This window comes from Callionymus lyra, chromosome 9 (assembly GCF_982586985.1).
Source record: "Callionymus lyra chromosome 9, fCalLyr1.hap1.1, whole genome shotgun sequence".
Classification (NCBI taxonomy): domain Eukaryota; kingdom Metazoa; phylum Chordata; class Actinopteri; order Syngnathiformes; family Callionymidae; genus Callionymus; species Callionymus lyra.
Genome location: NC_141826.1, coordinates 25,774,747 through 25,790,883, shown reverse-complemented (window position 1 = coordinate 25,790,883; position 16,137 = coordinate 25,774,747). Strand labels below are relative to the sequence as shown.

The window sequence follows — 16,137 nt, the reverse complement described above, 5'->3', positions numbered from 1 at the left end:
TAGAACTAACAAATGCAGTAATATCAACTGGAAAGCATCGTTATAGACATAAACATTGATACTTTGTTTTGACTAAACGTAAACATATATTTAAAAGATGTGTTAATCACTTAAAAAATATATTCTTATCACAGTAACGACGACGAAGAAATACACATGAAAAGTATCTTATAATCAGTTTGTTAAGCTGTAGTTGGTCAGTTTATTACTTTAATTTAGTGAAAAACACTTTCATTTCTACGGTTAAAGCAACAAACTGGAAATCACCCAGAACACGCCTGAACCAACATCATCTCTGAACCACAATCGTTTCCCTTTTTCAGTTTTACTTTCTATTCCGGGTCACGACCATAAATCTTGAAGCAAAAGATCCCGGAACTCAGATCCCGTCAGCAGGTGATGATCGTTATCTGGTCACGTGACCACGTCTAGATAAAGGTTTGGATGGATCGACCCGTAACGTTGACCCAGTTCGTGTCTGATCTACAGTGAAGCGTCTTGTTGTCGACACAAGGGCTGCTTGTTCTCGACCCTGAAGTTTGTTGATGGATCTGACCGTCGACCCGTCGTTAACACAAACACACAAACACACAAACACAAACACACAAAAACACAAACACACAAACTCCTCTGACGCGCCGTCGACCGTCGCCGTAGATTTCGGGAAGCTTTACAGTGACTCAGGAAACAAACTCTCGCCAGGAAGTGAGATGACGAATCAAAAGGACGAGAATAAGTTTGTTTTACGGAGAAATTCACAAAAGAAACTTAAGCAGCAGCAGATCGACTGAAACACCTTGTGTTTGTCACATCGACTCACTATCTCTAACCTACTTTCTGCTTCCTCTCAGATAATTGATCCCTTTATACTCTTGGAATAAACTAAGGTGACCTCTCTTTATTTGTGACATTAAACTATGAAATCAAGAAAATCTTAAATATATCTATATATTTTAATTCATTTTCATTGAAATTGCTCTTAAATTCTATATTGTAACGTCAATATCATTTTATTTCTTCCACTAAAGAAGTGTCAAGTTTATTTAATGTTCACCAAAATATTTCATTCGGGGTCGCGGGGAGACTGGAGTCTATCCCAGTATCATAGGGTGAGAGGCAGGGGACACCCTGGACAGGACGTCAGTCTGTCACAGGGCAGACAAAGACAGACAACCATTCACACACACACTCATACCTACGGACAATTCCCCCAAGTTCTCAATCAACCTCTGTATGTTTTTGGACTGTGGGAGGAAACCGGAGTGTCCGGGAGTAAACCCACACAACACGGGGAGAATAAACACAGAAAGGTTGCCTCGGCCTGGAATCGAACCAGCAACCTTCTTCCTCCAAAATATTTCAATGTATGTTTAAATAGTTTTATTTTTATCGACATATATTTTAATACAAAACTAATTTAATTACTAAGAGCATTATTATGATTGTATTTGGGCTACTTATGGTTTTGTTAATTTTATTATAACCATCCTAACTTGATTTTATATTTAAAATCACAGAATTTTATTTTGTGGAAATTTTTCAATGTATTCTTTTTTTTATCTCAGTTCTTTATTTTGCGATAGTGAAGGGAGTTTGTGTACAAAATAATCCATTCTAATAACATTAATACATTTACATTTATAAATGTTCTCTTTAAATAATGTTTATTATTTATTCATAAAAATGCATTTATTTTCAATGAATTAATGATTCAAATAAATCTTCTAAAGATGTTTTTTCTTCCCAGTTCTTCAGACGTCTGACGTGACACGTGATCCACGGGAACCAGAAGCAGAAGCCTCAACAGAGCGAGACCGCGAGGAAGCAGAAGCCTCAACAGAGCAAGACCACAGGAAGCAGAAGCCTCAACAGAGCGAGACCGCGAGGCCTGTGTGACTCCATGAGTCTGGAAGTCTCTGCAGCAGAAGTTCAACGACGTGAAGCGTTTCCTGCTCGACTCGACCAATCACAGCTGGACTCACGTATTTCATCTGGACTCGGTTCTGGAATCTTGTTCGAGTGAAAAACAAAGTGATTTTGAAAGTCCTGAACAAAAACACGAAGCACATGATTTTCTGTCTTGGATTTCATAACATGAAGGGAAATGAGAATCTTTACTTGGAAACGCTGCGAGGCTGGAATCGTTCGATGATGTCATCAAAAGCTGCCGAGAAGATCCTCCGATTTATTTAAGACGTAGAATTCAGAGAATCGTTTAAAGTCACATCGTTGATATTCAAAGCTTTAATACTGATTCGTTTATACGAGTTTCTCACGGAGTGTCTGGTCGTGAAGGTTCAGCGTCGAAAGAAGATTATATTACGATTCTAAAGGTAAAATAACATCTTAAACCTGATGAGTCACGTCTGGACGAGCTGTCAGTCAAGACGAGCTGTCAGTCAAGACGAGCTGTCAGTCAAGACGAGCTGTCAGTCAAGACGAGATGACAGTCAAGACGAGCTGTCAGTCAAGACGAGCTGTCAGTCAAGACGAGCTGTCAGTCAAGACGAGCTGTCAGTCTAGACGAGTTGACAGTCAAGACGAGCTGTCAGTCAAGACGAGCTGTCAGTCAAGACGAGATGACAGTCAAGACGAGCTGTCAGTCAAGACGAGCTGTCAGTCAAGACGAGATGACAGTCAAGACGAGCTGTCAGTCTAGACGAGTTGACAGTCAAGACGAGCTGTCAGTCAAGACGAGCTGTCAGTCAAGACGAGCTGTCAGTCAAGACGAGATGACAGTCAAGACGAGCTGTCAGTCAAGACGAGATGACAGTCAAGACGAGATGACAGTCAAGACATGTGTCAGTCAAGACGAGCTGTCAGTCAAGACGAGCTGTCAGTCAAGACGAGATGACAGTCAAGACGAGCTGTCAGTCAAGACGAGATGACAGTCAAGACGAGCTGTCAGTCAAGACGAGCTGTCAGTCAAGACGAGATGACAGTCAAGACGAGCTGTCAGTCAAGACGAGATGACAGTTTCATAATCATGAATAGAAACCAACGATGAAGAGATTTTAAAGAACGATCTAAAGTTTATTTCTCAAAATTAAAACTCACGGTTTCACTACAAACAAAAAAAACCTTAATAAATAAATGTTTTCATTTTGATTTGCTCTTGTTTTTACCAAAATACTTTTCTACTTCTCCTGTTTCCCCAAATATACTAATGCATGTATTATATGTACCTGTGAATAAAATGTTTATTTCACTCTTTTATCTTCATATAGTCGTGGAAAAATGACTTTTAATTCATCATGAAAATAAACTTGTCATGTGACTAACAGACAAGAAAACATATCATGACCAAAAAAATACTCAATTTATTTTGGTTATCATCAAGAAAACTATAGTTAAACTCTCAAGAGCTGTTTTTCTGTTCATCATTATATCTGTAAAAACAAATGTATCGAACAAGAAGTTGAAGAAAACAAATGATCATGTTTGATCCTTCAAATGATTTTTACTACAAATGCCTTGTTTTATATTTAGTCGTAAAAAAGTGAACTGAACACAGACATGGAGGAAAAAAAAGCAGAACTTTATATTGAAATACATTCAAATTAGGAATTCACGATATTGTTGTCCTGAAAGTACAAAGTAACAACTTTACAGAGCGTGACACTGATTGGTCGAAGTGCACATTTAAGAAATGCTGGATCTCGTGAAGAAGAAGAAGAAGAAGAAGAAGAAGAACAGAAACAACTTCTCCTCGGTCGATGATCAGAAAGTTCAGGATTACGAGAAACAAAAGGTCGATCTTGAGACGACAAACATCACACCTTGACCTTGAAACTGACCCGAGCTCCTGAAGCAGAGAAGAAGTCGCTGGAGGCGAAGAAACGCTCGACGGACTTGAAGCACAAATTAATATTTTACCAACTAACATGAGAGTCATTTCAACATAATGTTTTCTTTATAATTAAGTAAATCATTCACGACATTTCTGTTGGGATTTTTACTGTTTTAAATGGGTTTTATTTGACAAAAAGACAGAAATGTTATCTTAGAGAAGTTATATCAGACAGTTTATCTGATTTTATCTCCAGTCTGCGAAAATAATGCATTAATAAAATAAATCTGTAGCACAAAGAAAGTTTCTGACCTAAATGACAGTGACAATGACAGTATCCGACTGTATCGCACTGTATCCGACTGTATTGCACTGTATCCGACCGTATCCGACTGTATCCGACTGTATCGAACTGTATCCGACTGTATCGGACTGTAATTGAACTGTATAGGACTGTAATCGAACTGTATCGAACTGTATCTGACTGTATCTGACTGTATCGGACTGTAATCGAACTGTATCGAACTGTATCCGACTGTATCGGACTGTAATTGAACTGTATCGGACTGTAATCGAACTGTATCGGACTGTATCCGACTGTATCCGACTGTAATTGAACTGTATAGGACTGTAATCGAACTGTATCGAACTGTATCTGACTGTATCTGACTGTATCGGACTGTAATTGAACTGTATCGGACTGTAATCGAACTGTATCGAACTGTATCCGACTGTATCGGACTGTAATTGAACTGTATCGGACTGTAATCGAACTGTATCGGACTGTATCGGACTGTATCGGACTGTATCCGACTGTAATTGAACTGTATAGGACTGTAATCGAACTGTATCCGACTGTATCGAACTGTATTGAACTGTATCCGACTGTATCAGACTGTAATCGAACTGTATCGGACTGTATCGAACTGTATCCGACTGTATCGGACTGTAATGGAACTGTATCCGACTGTATCGGACTGTATCGGACTGTATCGGACTGTATCGGACTGTATCGGACTGTATCCGACTGTATCGGACTGTAATGGAACTGTATCCGACTGTATCGGACTGTAATCGAACTGTATCCGACTGTATCGGACTGTATCTGACTGTATCGGACTGTAATCGAACTGTATCCGACTGTATCGGACTGTATCGGACTGTAATGGAACTGTATCCGACTGTATCGGACTGTAATCAAACTGTATCGGACTGTATCAGACTGTATCTGACTGTATCGGACTGTAATCGAACTGTATCGGACTGTATCCGACTGTATCCGACTGTAATTGAACTGTATAGGACTGTATCGAACTGTATCCGACTGTATCGGACTGTATCGGACTGTAATGGAACTGTATCCGACTGTATCGGACTGTAATCGAACTGTATCGGACTGTATCGGACTGTAATTCAACTGTATAGGACTGTAATTGAACTGTATCCGACTGTATCAGACTGTAATTGAACTGTATAGGACTGTAATCGAACTGTATCCGACTGTATCGAACTGTATTGAACTGTATCCGACTGTATCAGACTGTAATCGAACTGTATCGGACTGTATCGAACTGTATCGAACTGTATCAGACTGTATCGGACTGTAATGGAACTGTATCCGACTGTATCCGACTGTATCGAACTGTATCGGACTGTATCGGACTGTATCCGACTGTATCCGACTGTATCCGACTGTAATGGAACTGTATCCGACTGTATCGGACTGTAATCGAACTGTATCCGACTGTATCGGACTGTAATTGAACTGTATAGGACTGTAATCGAACTGTATCCGACTGTATCGGACTGTAATTGAACTGTATAGGACTGTAATCGAACTGTATCCGACTGTAATCGAACTGTATCGGACTGTATCTGACTGTATCGGACTGTAATCGAACTGTATCCGACTGTATCGGACTGTATCGGACTGTATCGGACTGTAATGGAACTGTATCCGACTGTATCGGACTGTAATCAAACTGTATCGGACTGTATCGGACTGTATCTGACTGTATCAGACTGTAATCGAACTGTATCCGACTGTATCCGACTGTATCCGACTGTATCCGACTGTAATTGAACTGTATAGGACTGTATCGAACTGTATCCGACTGTATCGGACTGTATCGGACTGTAATGGAACTGTATCCGACTGTATCGGACTGTAATCGAACTGTATCGGACTGTATCGGACTGTAATTCAACTGTATAGGACTGTAATTGAACTGTATCCGACTGTATCAGACTGTAATTGAACTGTATAGGACTGTAATCGAACTGTATCCGACTGTATCGAACTGTATTGAACTGTATCCGACTGTATCAGACTGTAATCGAACTGTATCGGACTGTATCGAACTGTATCGAACTGTATCAGACTGTATCGGACTGTAATGGAACTGTATCCGACTGTATCGGACTGTAATCGAACTGTATCGGACTGTATCGGACTGTAATTCAACTGTATAGGACTGTAATTGAACTGTATCCGACTGTATCAGACTGTCATTGAACTGTATAGGACTGTAATCGAACTGTATCCGACTGTAATCGAACTGTATCTGACTGTATCTGACTGTATCTGACTGTATCTGACTGTATCTGACTGTATCCGACTGTAATTGAACTGTATAGGACTGTAATCGAACTGTATCGGACTGTATCTGACTGTATCGGACTGTATCGGACTGTAATCGAACTGTAATCGAACTGTATCGGACTGTAATTGAACTGTATAGGACTGTAATCAAACTGTATCCGACTGTATCGGACTGTAATCGAACTGTATCCGACTGTATCCGACTGTATCGGACTGTAATTGAACTGTATAGGACTGTAATCGAACTGTATCCGACTGTAATCGAACTGTATCGGACTGTATCTGACTGTATCGAAATGTATCCGACTGTATCGAACTGTATCCGACTGTATTGAAATGTATCCGACTGTATCGAAATGTATCCGACTGTAATCAAACTGTATCGAAATGTTTTCGACTGTATCGAACTGTAATCAAACTGTATCGAACTGTATCCGACTGTATCGAACTGTATCCGACTGTATTGAAATGTATCCGACTGTATCGAAATGTATCCGACTGTAATCAAACTGTATCGAACTGTATCGAACTGTATCGAAATGTATCCGACTGTATCGAACTGTAATCAAACTGTATCCGACTGTATCGAAATGTATCCGACTGTATCAAACTGTATCCGACTGTATCGAACTGTAATCAAACTGTATCCGACTGTAATCGGACTGTAATCGAACTGTATCGGACTGTAATCGAACTGTATCGGACTGTAATCGAACTGTATCCGACTGTATCGAACTGTAATCAGACTGTATCGGACTGTATCTGACTGTATCGGACTGTAATCGAACTGTATCCGACTGTATCCGACTGTAATGGAACTGTATCCGACTGTATCGGACTGTAATCGAACTGTATCGGACTGTATCGGACTGTATCTGACTGTATCGGACTGTAATCGAACTGTATCGGACTGTATCCGACTGTATCCGACTGTAATTGAACTGTATAGGACTGTATCGAACTGTATCCGACTGTATCGGACTGTAATGGAACTGTATCCGACTGTATCGGACTGTAATCGAACTGTATCGGACTGTATCGGACTGTAATTCAACTGTATAGGACTGTAATTGAACTGTATCCGACTGTATCAGACTGTAATTGAACTGTATAGGACTGTAATCGAACTGTATCCGACTGTATCGAACTGTATTGAACTGTATCAGACTGTAATCGAACTGTATCGGACTGTATCGAACTGTATCGAACTGTATCCGACTGTATCGGACTGTAATGGAACTGTATCCGACTGTATCGGACTGTAATCGAACTGTATCGGACTGTATCGGACTGTAATTGAACTGTATCCGACTGTATCAGACTGTCATTGAACTGTATAGGACTGTAATCGAACTGTATCCGACTGTAATCGAACTGTATCTGACTGTATCTGACTGTATCCGACTGTATCCGACTGTAATTGAACTGTATAGGACTGTAATCGAACTGTATCGGACTGTATCTGACTGTATCGGACTGTATCGGACTGTATCGGACTGTAATCGAACTGTAATCGAACTGTAATTGAACTGTATAGGACTGTAATCAAACTGTATCCGACTGTATCGGACTGTAATCGAACTGTATCCGACTGTATCCGACTGTATCGAACTGTATCCGACTGTATCGGACTGTAATCGAACTGTATCCGACTGTATCGGACTGTAATCGAACTGTATCGGACTGTATCCGACTGTATCGGACTGTAATTGAACTGTATAGGACTGTAATCGAACTGTATCCGACTGTATCGGACTGTAATTGAACTGTATAGGACTGTAATCGAACTGTCTCCGACTGTAATCGAACTGTATCGGACTGTATCTGACTGTATCGAAATGTATCCGACTGTATCGAACTGTATCCGACTGTATTGAAATGTATCCGACTGTATCGAAATGTATCCGACTGTAATCAAACTGTATCGAAATGTTTTCGACTGTATCGAACTGTAATCAAACTGTATCGAACTGTATCCGACTGTATCGAACTGTATCCGACTGTATTGAAATGTATCCGACTGTATCGAAATGTATCCGACTGTAATCAAACTGTATCGAACTGTATCGAAATGTATCCGACTGTATCGAACTGTAATCAAACTGTATCCGACTGTATCAAACTGTATCCGACTGTATCGAACTGTAATCAAACTGTATCCGACTGTAATCGGACTGTAATCGAACTGTATCGAACTGTATCGGACTGTAATCGAACTGTATCGGACTGTAATCGAACTGTATCCGACTGTATCGAACTGTAATCAAACTGTATCGAACTGTAATCAAACTGTATCGAACTGTATCGGACTGTAATCGAACTGTATCGAACTGTATCCGACTGTATCGAACTGTATCGAACTATATCGAAATGTATCGAACTGTAATCAAACTGTATCGAACTGTATCGAACTATATCGAACTGTATCGAACTGTAATCAAACTGTATCGAACTGTATCGAAATGTATCGAACTGTAATCAAACTGTATCGAACTGTATCGAACTATATCGAACTGTATCGAACTGTATCGAACTGTATCGAACTATATCGAAATGTATCGAACTGTAATCAAACTGTATCGAACTGTATCGAACTATATCGAACTGTATCGAACTGTATCCGACTGTATCGAACTGTATCGAACTATATCGAAATGTATCGAACTGTAATCAAACTGTATCGAACTGTATCGAACTATATCGAACTGTATCGAACTGTAATCAAACTGTATCGAACTGTATCGAACTATATCGAACTGTATCGAACTGTATCGAAATGTATCGAACTGTATCAGACTGTATCGAACTGTATTTTTTATTCATTAAGTCACAAAAGAAACAAAATCTTTTAGAAAAAAAGTTGTGAGTCGAAGACATTCATTTTGTTTTGTTTTATTTATATTGAGTTTAAATAAACGAGGATTTGTCTCATAATCCACTGATGATGATCATGATGTTGCACAGAAACATCTTATTGATCATCACATGATTCAAAAACATCATTTACATGATTATTTACATTTATTATCACGTCATTGATTCGTCGTCAGACTGTAAACAAATATTTCTACCAACAGTTTGAAGTCGTTCACTGAAGTCCAACAACTCGGTCTAAATAGTTCGCAAAGTTCTTGGGTTGTCCGGGCGGGAACGGCTCCAGAACCGACAGGTCCATGTCCCGGAGTGTCTGTGTGAGTGAGCTGCAGGTGCGACAGAGAAGTGTGTGAGTGAGCTGCAGGTGCGACAGAGAAGTGTGTGAGTGAGCTGCAGGTGCGACAGAGAAGTGTGTGAGTGAGCTGCAGGTGTGACAGAGAAGTGTGTGAGTGAGCTGCAGGTGTGACAGAGAAGTGTGTGAGTGAGCTGCAGGTGCGACAGAGAAGTGTGTGAGTGTGTAGCAGGTGCGACAGAGAAGTGTGTGAGTGTGTAGCAGGTGCGACAGAGAAGTGTGTGAGTGTGTAGCAGGTGCGACAGGTAAGTGTGTGAGTGAGCTGCAGGTGGGACAGGTAAGTGTGTGAGTGTGTAGCAGGTGGGACAGGTAAGTGTGTGAGTGAGCTGCAGGTGCGACAGAGAAGTGTGTGAGTGTGTAGCAGGTGGGACAGGTAAGTGTGTGAGTGTGTAGCAGGTGGGACAGGTAAGTGTGTGAGTGTGTAGCAGGTGGGACAGGTAAGTGTGTGAGTGTGTAGCAGGTGGGACAGGTAAGTGTGTGAGTGTGTAGCAGGTGCGACAGGTAAGTGTATGAGTGTGTAGCAGGTGGGACAGGTAAGTGTGTGAGTGTGTAGCAGGTGCGACAGGTAAGTGTGAGAAAGTGTGAACCCTGGTCTACACACACGTACCTGCAGGTGCAGTACAGCGAGCGCGAGTCCTTGTGGAGCTGCCGGGCCAGTTCCAGCTGGTGGTTGTCCATCAGGGAGTCGTTGACCACCACCAGCAGAGACCTGCCTGCACCGAGGGCCTCCAGGCAGCTGCCGGCCCCTGAAACCAGAGCCACATTCACAGCATGAATCACAGACGCAGCAGATACTGACGTGAACAAGAGTGTGAGTCGAAAATACATGTTAGCTTCGATTAAAACATGTTTAGAGAGAACTTTAATGTTCAACTTAAGTGTGTGTGTTGTTGTGATGTGTGACTATTGTATCATCAGTGTGTGTGTGTTGTTGTGACGTGTGACTCTATTGTATCAGTGTGTGTGTGTTGTTGTGATGTGTGACTATTGTATCATCAGTGTGTGTGTGTGTGTGTTGTTGTGACGTGTGACTCTATTGTATCATCAGTGTGTGTGTGTGTTGTTGTGACGTGTGACTCTATTGTATCATCAGTGTGTGTGTGTGTAGTGATGTGTGACTATTGTATCATCAGTGTGTGTGTGTGTTGTTGTGACGTGTGACTCTATTGTATCAGTGTGTGTGTGTTGTTGTGATGTGTGACTAGTGTATCATCAGTGTGTGTGTGTGTGTGTGTTGTTGTGACGTGTGACTCTATTGTATCATCAGTGTGTGTGTGTGTTGTTGTGACGTGTGACTCTATTGTATCATCAGTGTGTGTGTGTTGTGACGTGTGACTCTATTGTATCATTACTGTGTGTGTGTTGTGATGTCTGACTCTATTGTATCATAAGTGTGTGTGTTTTTGTTGTGATGTGCGACTCTATTGTATCATCAGTGTGTGTGTGTTGTGACGTGTGACTCTATTGTATCATCAGTGTGTGTGTATGTTGTGATGTGTGACTCTATTGTATCATCAGTGTGTGTGTGTGTGTGTGTTGTTGTGACGTGTGACTCTATTGTATCATCAGTGTGTGTGTGTTGTGACGTGTGACTCTATTGTATCATACGTGTGTGTGTTTCTATTGTATCATCAGTCTGTGTTGTTGTGATGTGTGACTCTATTGTATCATCAGTGTGTGTGTTATTATGATGTGTGACTATTGTATCAGTGTGTGTGTGTGTTGTTGTGATGTGTGACTCTATTGTATCATCAGTGTGTGTGTGTGTTGTTGTGATGTGTGACTCTATTGTATCATCAGTGTGTGTGTGTACAAAACTAACTTTTAATTGAAATATTGACATTGAAAATGATCTTAAGCTCCGCCCACTGAGAACAAGTTCAAGTAGGAAACTATTCAACATATTAAAAAAACATTACAAAATAACAGGACATATGAATAACATTTTAAATACTATAATATAAATGACTACAAAGCAAAAAGAGTTTTAGAACTGACCAGAAACAGTTTCCTTCAATTGAGTAAAATCTCAAAATTTAGTAAAATGTTGTCCCAACATGATCTGGATCTTATAATCCATGTGTTTGTGTCGTTTACACTATTGTAACAGTTTATTTAGTGTCTAAACCAGAGGGATGTGTTTCGCCTGCAGTTCATACTAAACTCTGCAGCCAGAATTCTGAGCCGCTCTAGTAGAAGAACTCACATTTCTCCTTCAAACTCTTCACTAGTTTCTTTCAGGATCGTTTTAAAATTCTGGTTCTTACTTTCAGATCTATTCATGGTCAGACCTTCCATCAGTGATCTGATCCAGACTTACACCCCAGCTCGGGCTCTGAGGTCTGTGGATCAGAATCTACTGATGGTTCCTGAACTTCCGGACCAGAGGAGAGAAATCCTTCCAGACTGTTGCTCCTAAGCTTTGGAACCATCTCTGTGTTTGATGATCTACTGACTCCTTCAAGAAACATCTGTGTTTGATGATCTACTGACTCCTTCAAGAAACATCTGTGTTTGATGATCTACTGACTCCTTCAAGAAACATCTGTGTTTGATGATCTACTGACTCCTTCAAGAAACATCTATGTTTGATGATCTACTGACTCCTTCAAGAAACATCTGTGTTTGATGATCTACTGACTCCTTCAAGAAACATCTGTGTTTGATGATCTACTGACTCCTTCAAGAAACATCTGTGTTTGATGATCTACTGACTCCTTCAAGAAACATCTGTGTTTGATGATCTACTGACTCCTTCAAGAAACATCTGTGTTTGATGATCTACTGACTCCTTCAAGAAACATCTGTGTTTGATGATCTACTGACTCCTTCAAGAAACATCTGTGTTTGATGATCTACTGACTCCTTCAAGAAACATCTGTGTTTGATGATCTACTGACTCCTTCAAGAAACATCTCAAGACACTTATATTCTTTTCCTGGATTCTCTCAGACTCTTGTGTTTGTCTTGATCTTTTAAGTATTTATTTTATTGGGTATTGTTTTTATTGTTAAAGTGCTTTGTGACTCTGGTCTAGAAAGATCTTTACAAATAACTATTACTTACTAGAACTAAAACAACATAATAGTGAGATATAAACGTGGATATACAGTAGACACTGACCGGCGTGACTGATGACCAGGTCAGCGTTCCTTATGTCTCCTGCGATGGAGTCTTTGAACCGAAACGCTTCCAGCTGGATCTGAGGAACACTCTGAGGTTCAGGGACGAAGGATCCTTTTCCAACCTGTAGAACCAGACGTCCATAGCCACGTTCTTTCAACACCTGTGGAAACATTCGACGATGATCTTTGGTCAGATGTTTGAAATGAACAAACACGACATTTATCTGAGATACTCTGTCCAATAATGTAAGTAAGTGAAGGTTATTTGATGCTGGGACTGAAAAAAACACTAATAAATATAGATTTATTTCCAATACTTGTGTGTCAAAGTGAAACTAGTCTTCAGGTGTTGACAGGTGAACAGATGTTTACTAAACCACGTGTTCAACATTCACTTTTGATTCATCAACACAAACAAAAGTCAAACTTTAAATATATGTGAATTGAAATATTCCCTCGTGTTTCTATTAAATGTCGAGTTTAAACTCGAATACATCGATCGGTTTAAAAGTCAAATAAACGTGTGAAACTCGGTTCTACTCACTTCCACAGCCTTCGGGGACGTGATGTGTTCAATAAGTTCGTCGAACCTCGTGGTTCCGACAGTAACGAAAACACTTTTCATCTCAAAAAATCTACTTTAACATTCGACTTATTCTGCAGCCCTTGACTTCCGCATATGACGTGACACCCGCGTGTTTTGCTGCCATCTAGAGGTCTGGGGGGGAAATTGCAGCATCTGGATACTTGAGATTATTATCATTTTTCAGACGTTGATGATTTTATTGATCCAGTCTGACACACACAGATCGATCATGACTCACTTTGGAGTCTGTCATCTAACAAGAGGATTCTGTTGATATTGGTGAATAAACTATAATTCACAAATGTTCAGTCGTCGTGTAAATATTGAAAAATTGAATTGAATTAAATAGACTTCTCACCATCTGTACCGTGGTCACGACACGTGGTCCAGTCATGTGACTTCCTCGCCAGACGTGTAAACCACACGTAGAAAATAACTTTATGTAGAAAAAAAGGAGCACTTCTGCTGAACGTTGAGTTGACCTCAGAGGTCGAGTCATGTCAACTATAACAGGATGGAAACAGAACTAGAGGTGAAACTAATACAACTTGTGTAACTGTTGACATCAACACTTGAGAGTCAAGAAATGAAAACTCTGAGGACTGAAGCTGTGACATCATCGTCTCTTCATGGATGTCCTGGTGTGAAGCCATATGTTCATGTCTGGAAGGTAGAATCAAACCAATTTAAACAAATAAAAAGGTGAACATTATAATTGGTACTTGTAATATATAAGTAAGTAAGTAAGTAAGTAATATTTATTTATATAGCGCTTTTCCAGACCAGGTATAAGCGAGAATTCTGAGCTGCTCTAGTAGAAGAACTCACATTTCTCCTTCAAACTCTTCACTGGCTGCCAGTTTCTTTCAGGATCATTTTAAAATTCTGGTTCTTACTTTCAGATCTATTCATGGTCAGACCTTCCATCAGTGATCTGATCCAGACTTACACCCCAGCTCGGGCTCTGAGGTCTGTGGATCAGAATCTACTGATGGTTCCTGAACTTCAGGACCAGAGGAGAGAAATCCTTCCAGACTGTTGCTCCTAAGCTTTGGAACCATCTCTGTGTTTGATGATCTACTGACTCCTTCAAGAAACATCTGTGTTTGATGATCTACTGACTCCTTAAAGAAACATCTGTGTTTGATGATCTACTGACTCCTTCAAGAAACATCTGTGTTTGATGATCTACTGACTCCTTCAAGAAACATCTGTGTTTGATGATCTACTGACTCCTTCAAGAAACATCTGTGTTTGATGATCTACTGACTCCTTCAAGAAACATCAGTGTTTGATGATCTACTGACTCCTTCAAGAAACATCTGTGTTTGATGATCTACTGACTCCTTCAAGAAACATCTGTGTTTGATGATCTACTGACTCCTTTAAGAAACATCTGTGTTTGATGATCTACTGACTCCTTCAAGAAACATCTGTGTTTGATGATCTACTGACTCCTTCAAGAAACATCTGTGTTTGATGATCTACTGACTCCTTCAAGAAACATCTGTGTTTGATGATCTACTGACTCCTTCAAGAAACATCTGTGTTTGATGATCTACTGACTCCTTCAAGAAACATCTGTGTTTGATGATCTACTGACTCCTTCAAGAAACATCTGTGTTTGATGATCTACTGACTCCTTCAAGAAACATCTGTGTTTGATGATCTACTGACTCCTTCAAGAAACATCTGTGTTTGATGATCTACTGACTCCTTTAAGAAACATCTGTGTTTGATGATCTACTGACTCCTTCAAGAAACATGTGTTTGATGATCTACTGACTCCTTCAAGAAACATCTGTGTTTGATGATCTACTGACTCCTTCAAGAAACATCTGTGTTTGATGATCTACTGACTCCTTCAAGAAACATCTGTGTTTGATGATCTACTGACTCCTTCAAGAAACATCTTAAGACGTTTCTATTTGTTCAGGCTTTTCCTTGATTTTATGGAACTCCTGTTGTGTTATCAGTTTTATCTTGACCTTTAAAGTATATATTTTATTGAATATTGTTTTGATTGTTTAAGCGCTTTGTGACCCTGGTCTGGAAAAGCTCTATACAAATAAAATTACTTAGTTAATAATATTCACAAAAATCTAATAATTCTGATCAAGTGAAGTTGATTTTCTTCTTCAGCTGCTGGTCATGAAAGCGTCACATGACTCCAGCAGCTGCTCAGGATAAATCCTAATTATCACCGACACGAGAATCGCTGCCAGATTTAAACTCACCACTAGATTCAATTTCCTTCAGCAGCTTTACAATCGGATCAGCTGGTTTCTCACGACTACGAAAGCAAAAACTGTGGTTTTGATTTCACGAAAACAATTTGACAAAAACTCTTTTATAGATGATGGAACGAGAGGCTCGTGTGACTCGAGGAGAAACAAGAAATTATTAATAATTCTAGTGACAATGATGCAGTAAAATATATGGAAGTACATTGATTGATTTTTAAAAAATTGTAATGTTGTATTTTTTTAAATTATTAAAATCAATAATTTGTATATTGAAAGGTCGATTTTTTTTTAAACTTTAAAATAAATCGAATACATTTTCCTTTTTTCCACAGATATTCAATATCTAATAAATCCCAAAACATTCATATACAGTATAGAAATGTTATTACTATAGTACTACACACATGCATATTTAATTTAAAAGGCGACAAGTTAAGAAATATAGAATAAACATTTATTTTTTGGAAACACTGTCCAAAAATCATGCTCGGAATAAAAACAGAAGAATAAATATAGAAGTTTTCATTCTTAGCCTAAAATACGAGTAAACTACGTGCTAAAA

The 16,137-nt window shown here is 39.6% G+C and overlaps 1 protein-coding gene across 1 annotated transcript; it reads right to left on the bottom strand.

Moving 5' to 3' along the window:
- Positions 1–9,268: 9,268 nt before the first annotated feature.
- LOC148072462 (UDP-N-acetylglucosamine transferase subunit ALG13) lies at positions 9,269–13,420 on the bottom strand. Its single transcript, XM_087798985.1, has 4 exons — positions 13,288–13,420; positions 12,742–12,904; positions 10,226–10,364; positions 9,269–9,592 (listed from the first exon to the last, which is right to left on the bottom strand). Exons 1-4 carry the CDS (start codon positions 13,366–13,368, stop codon positions 9,481–9,483), a joined length of 495 nt encoding a protein of 164 aa, XP_087655111.1. The 5' UTR covers positions 13,369–13,420; the 3' UTR covers positions 9,269–9,480.
- Positions 13,421–16,137: the final 2,717 nt, after the last annotated feature.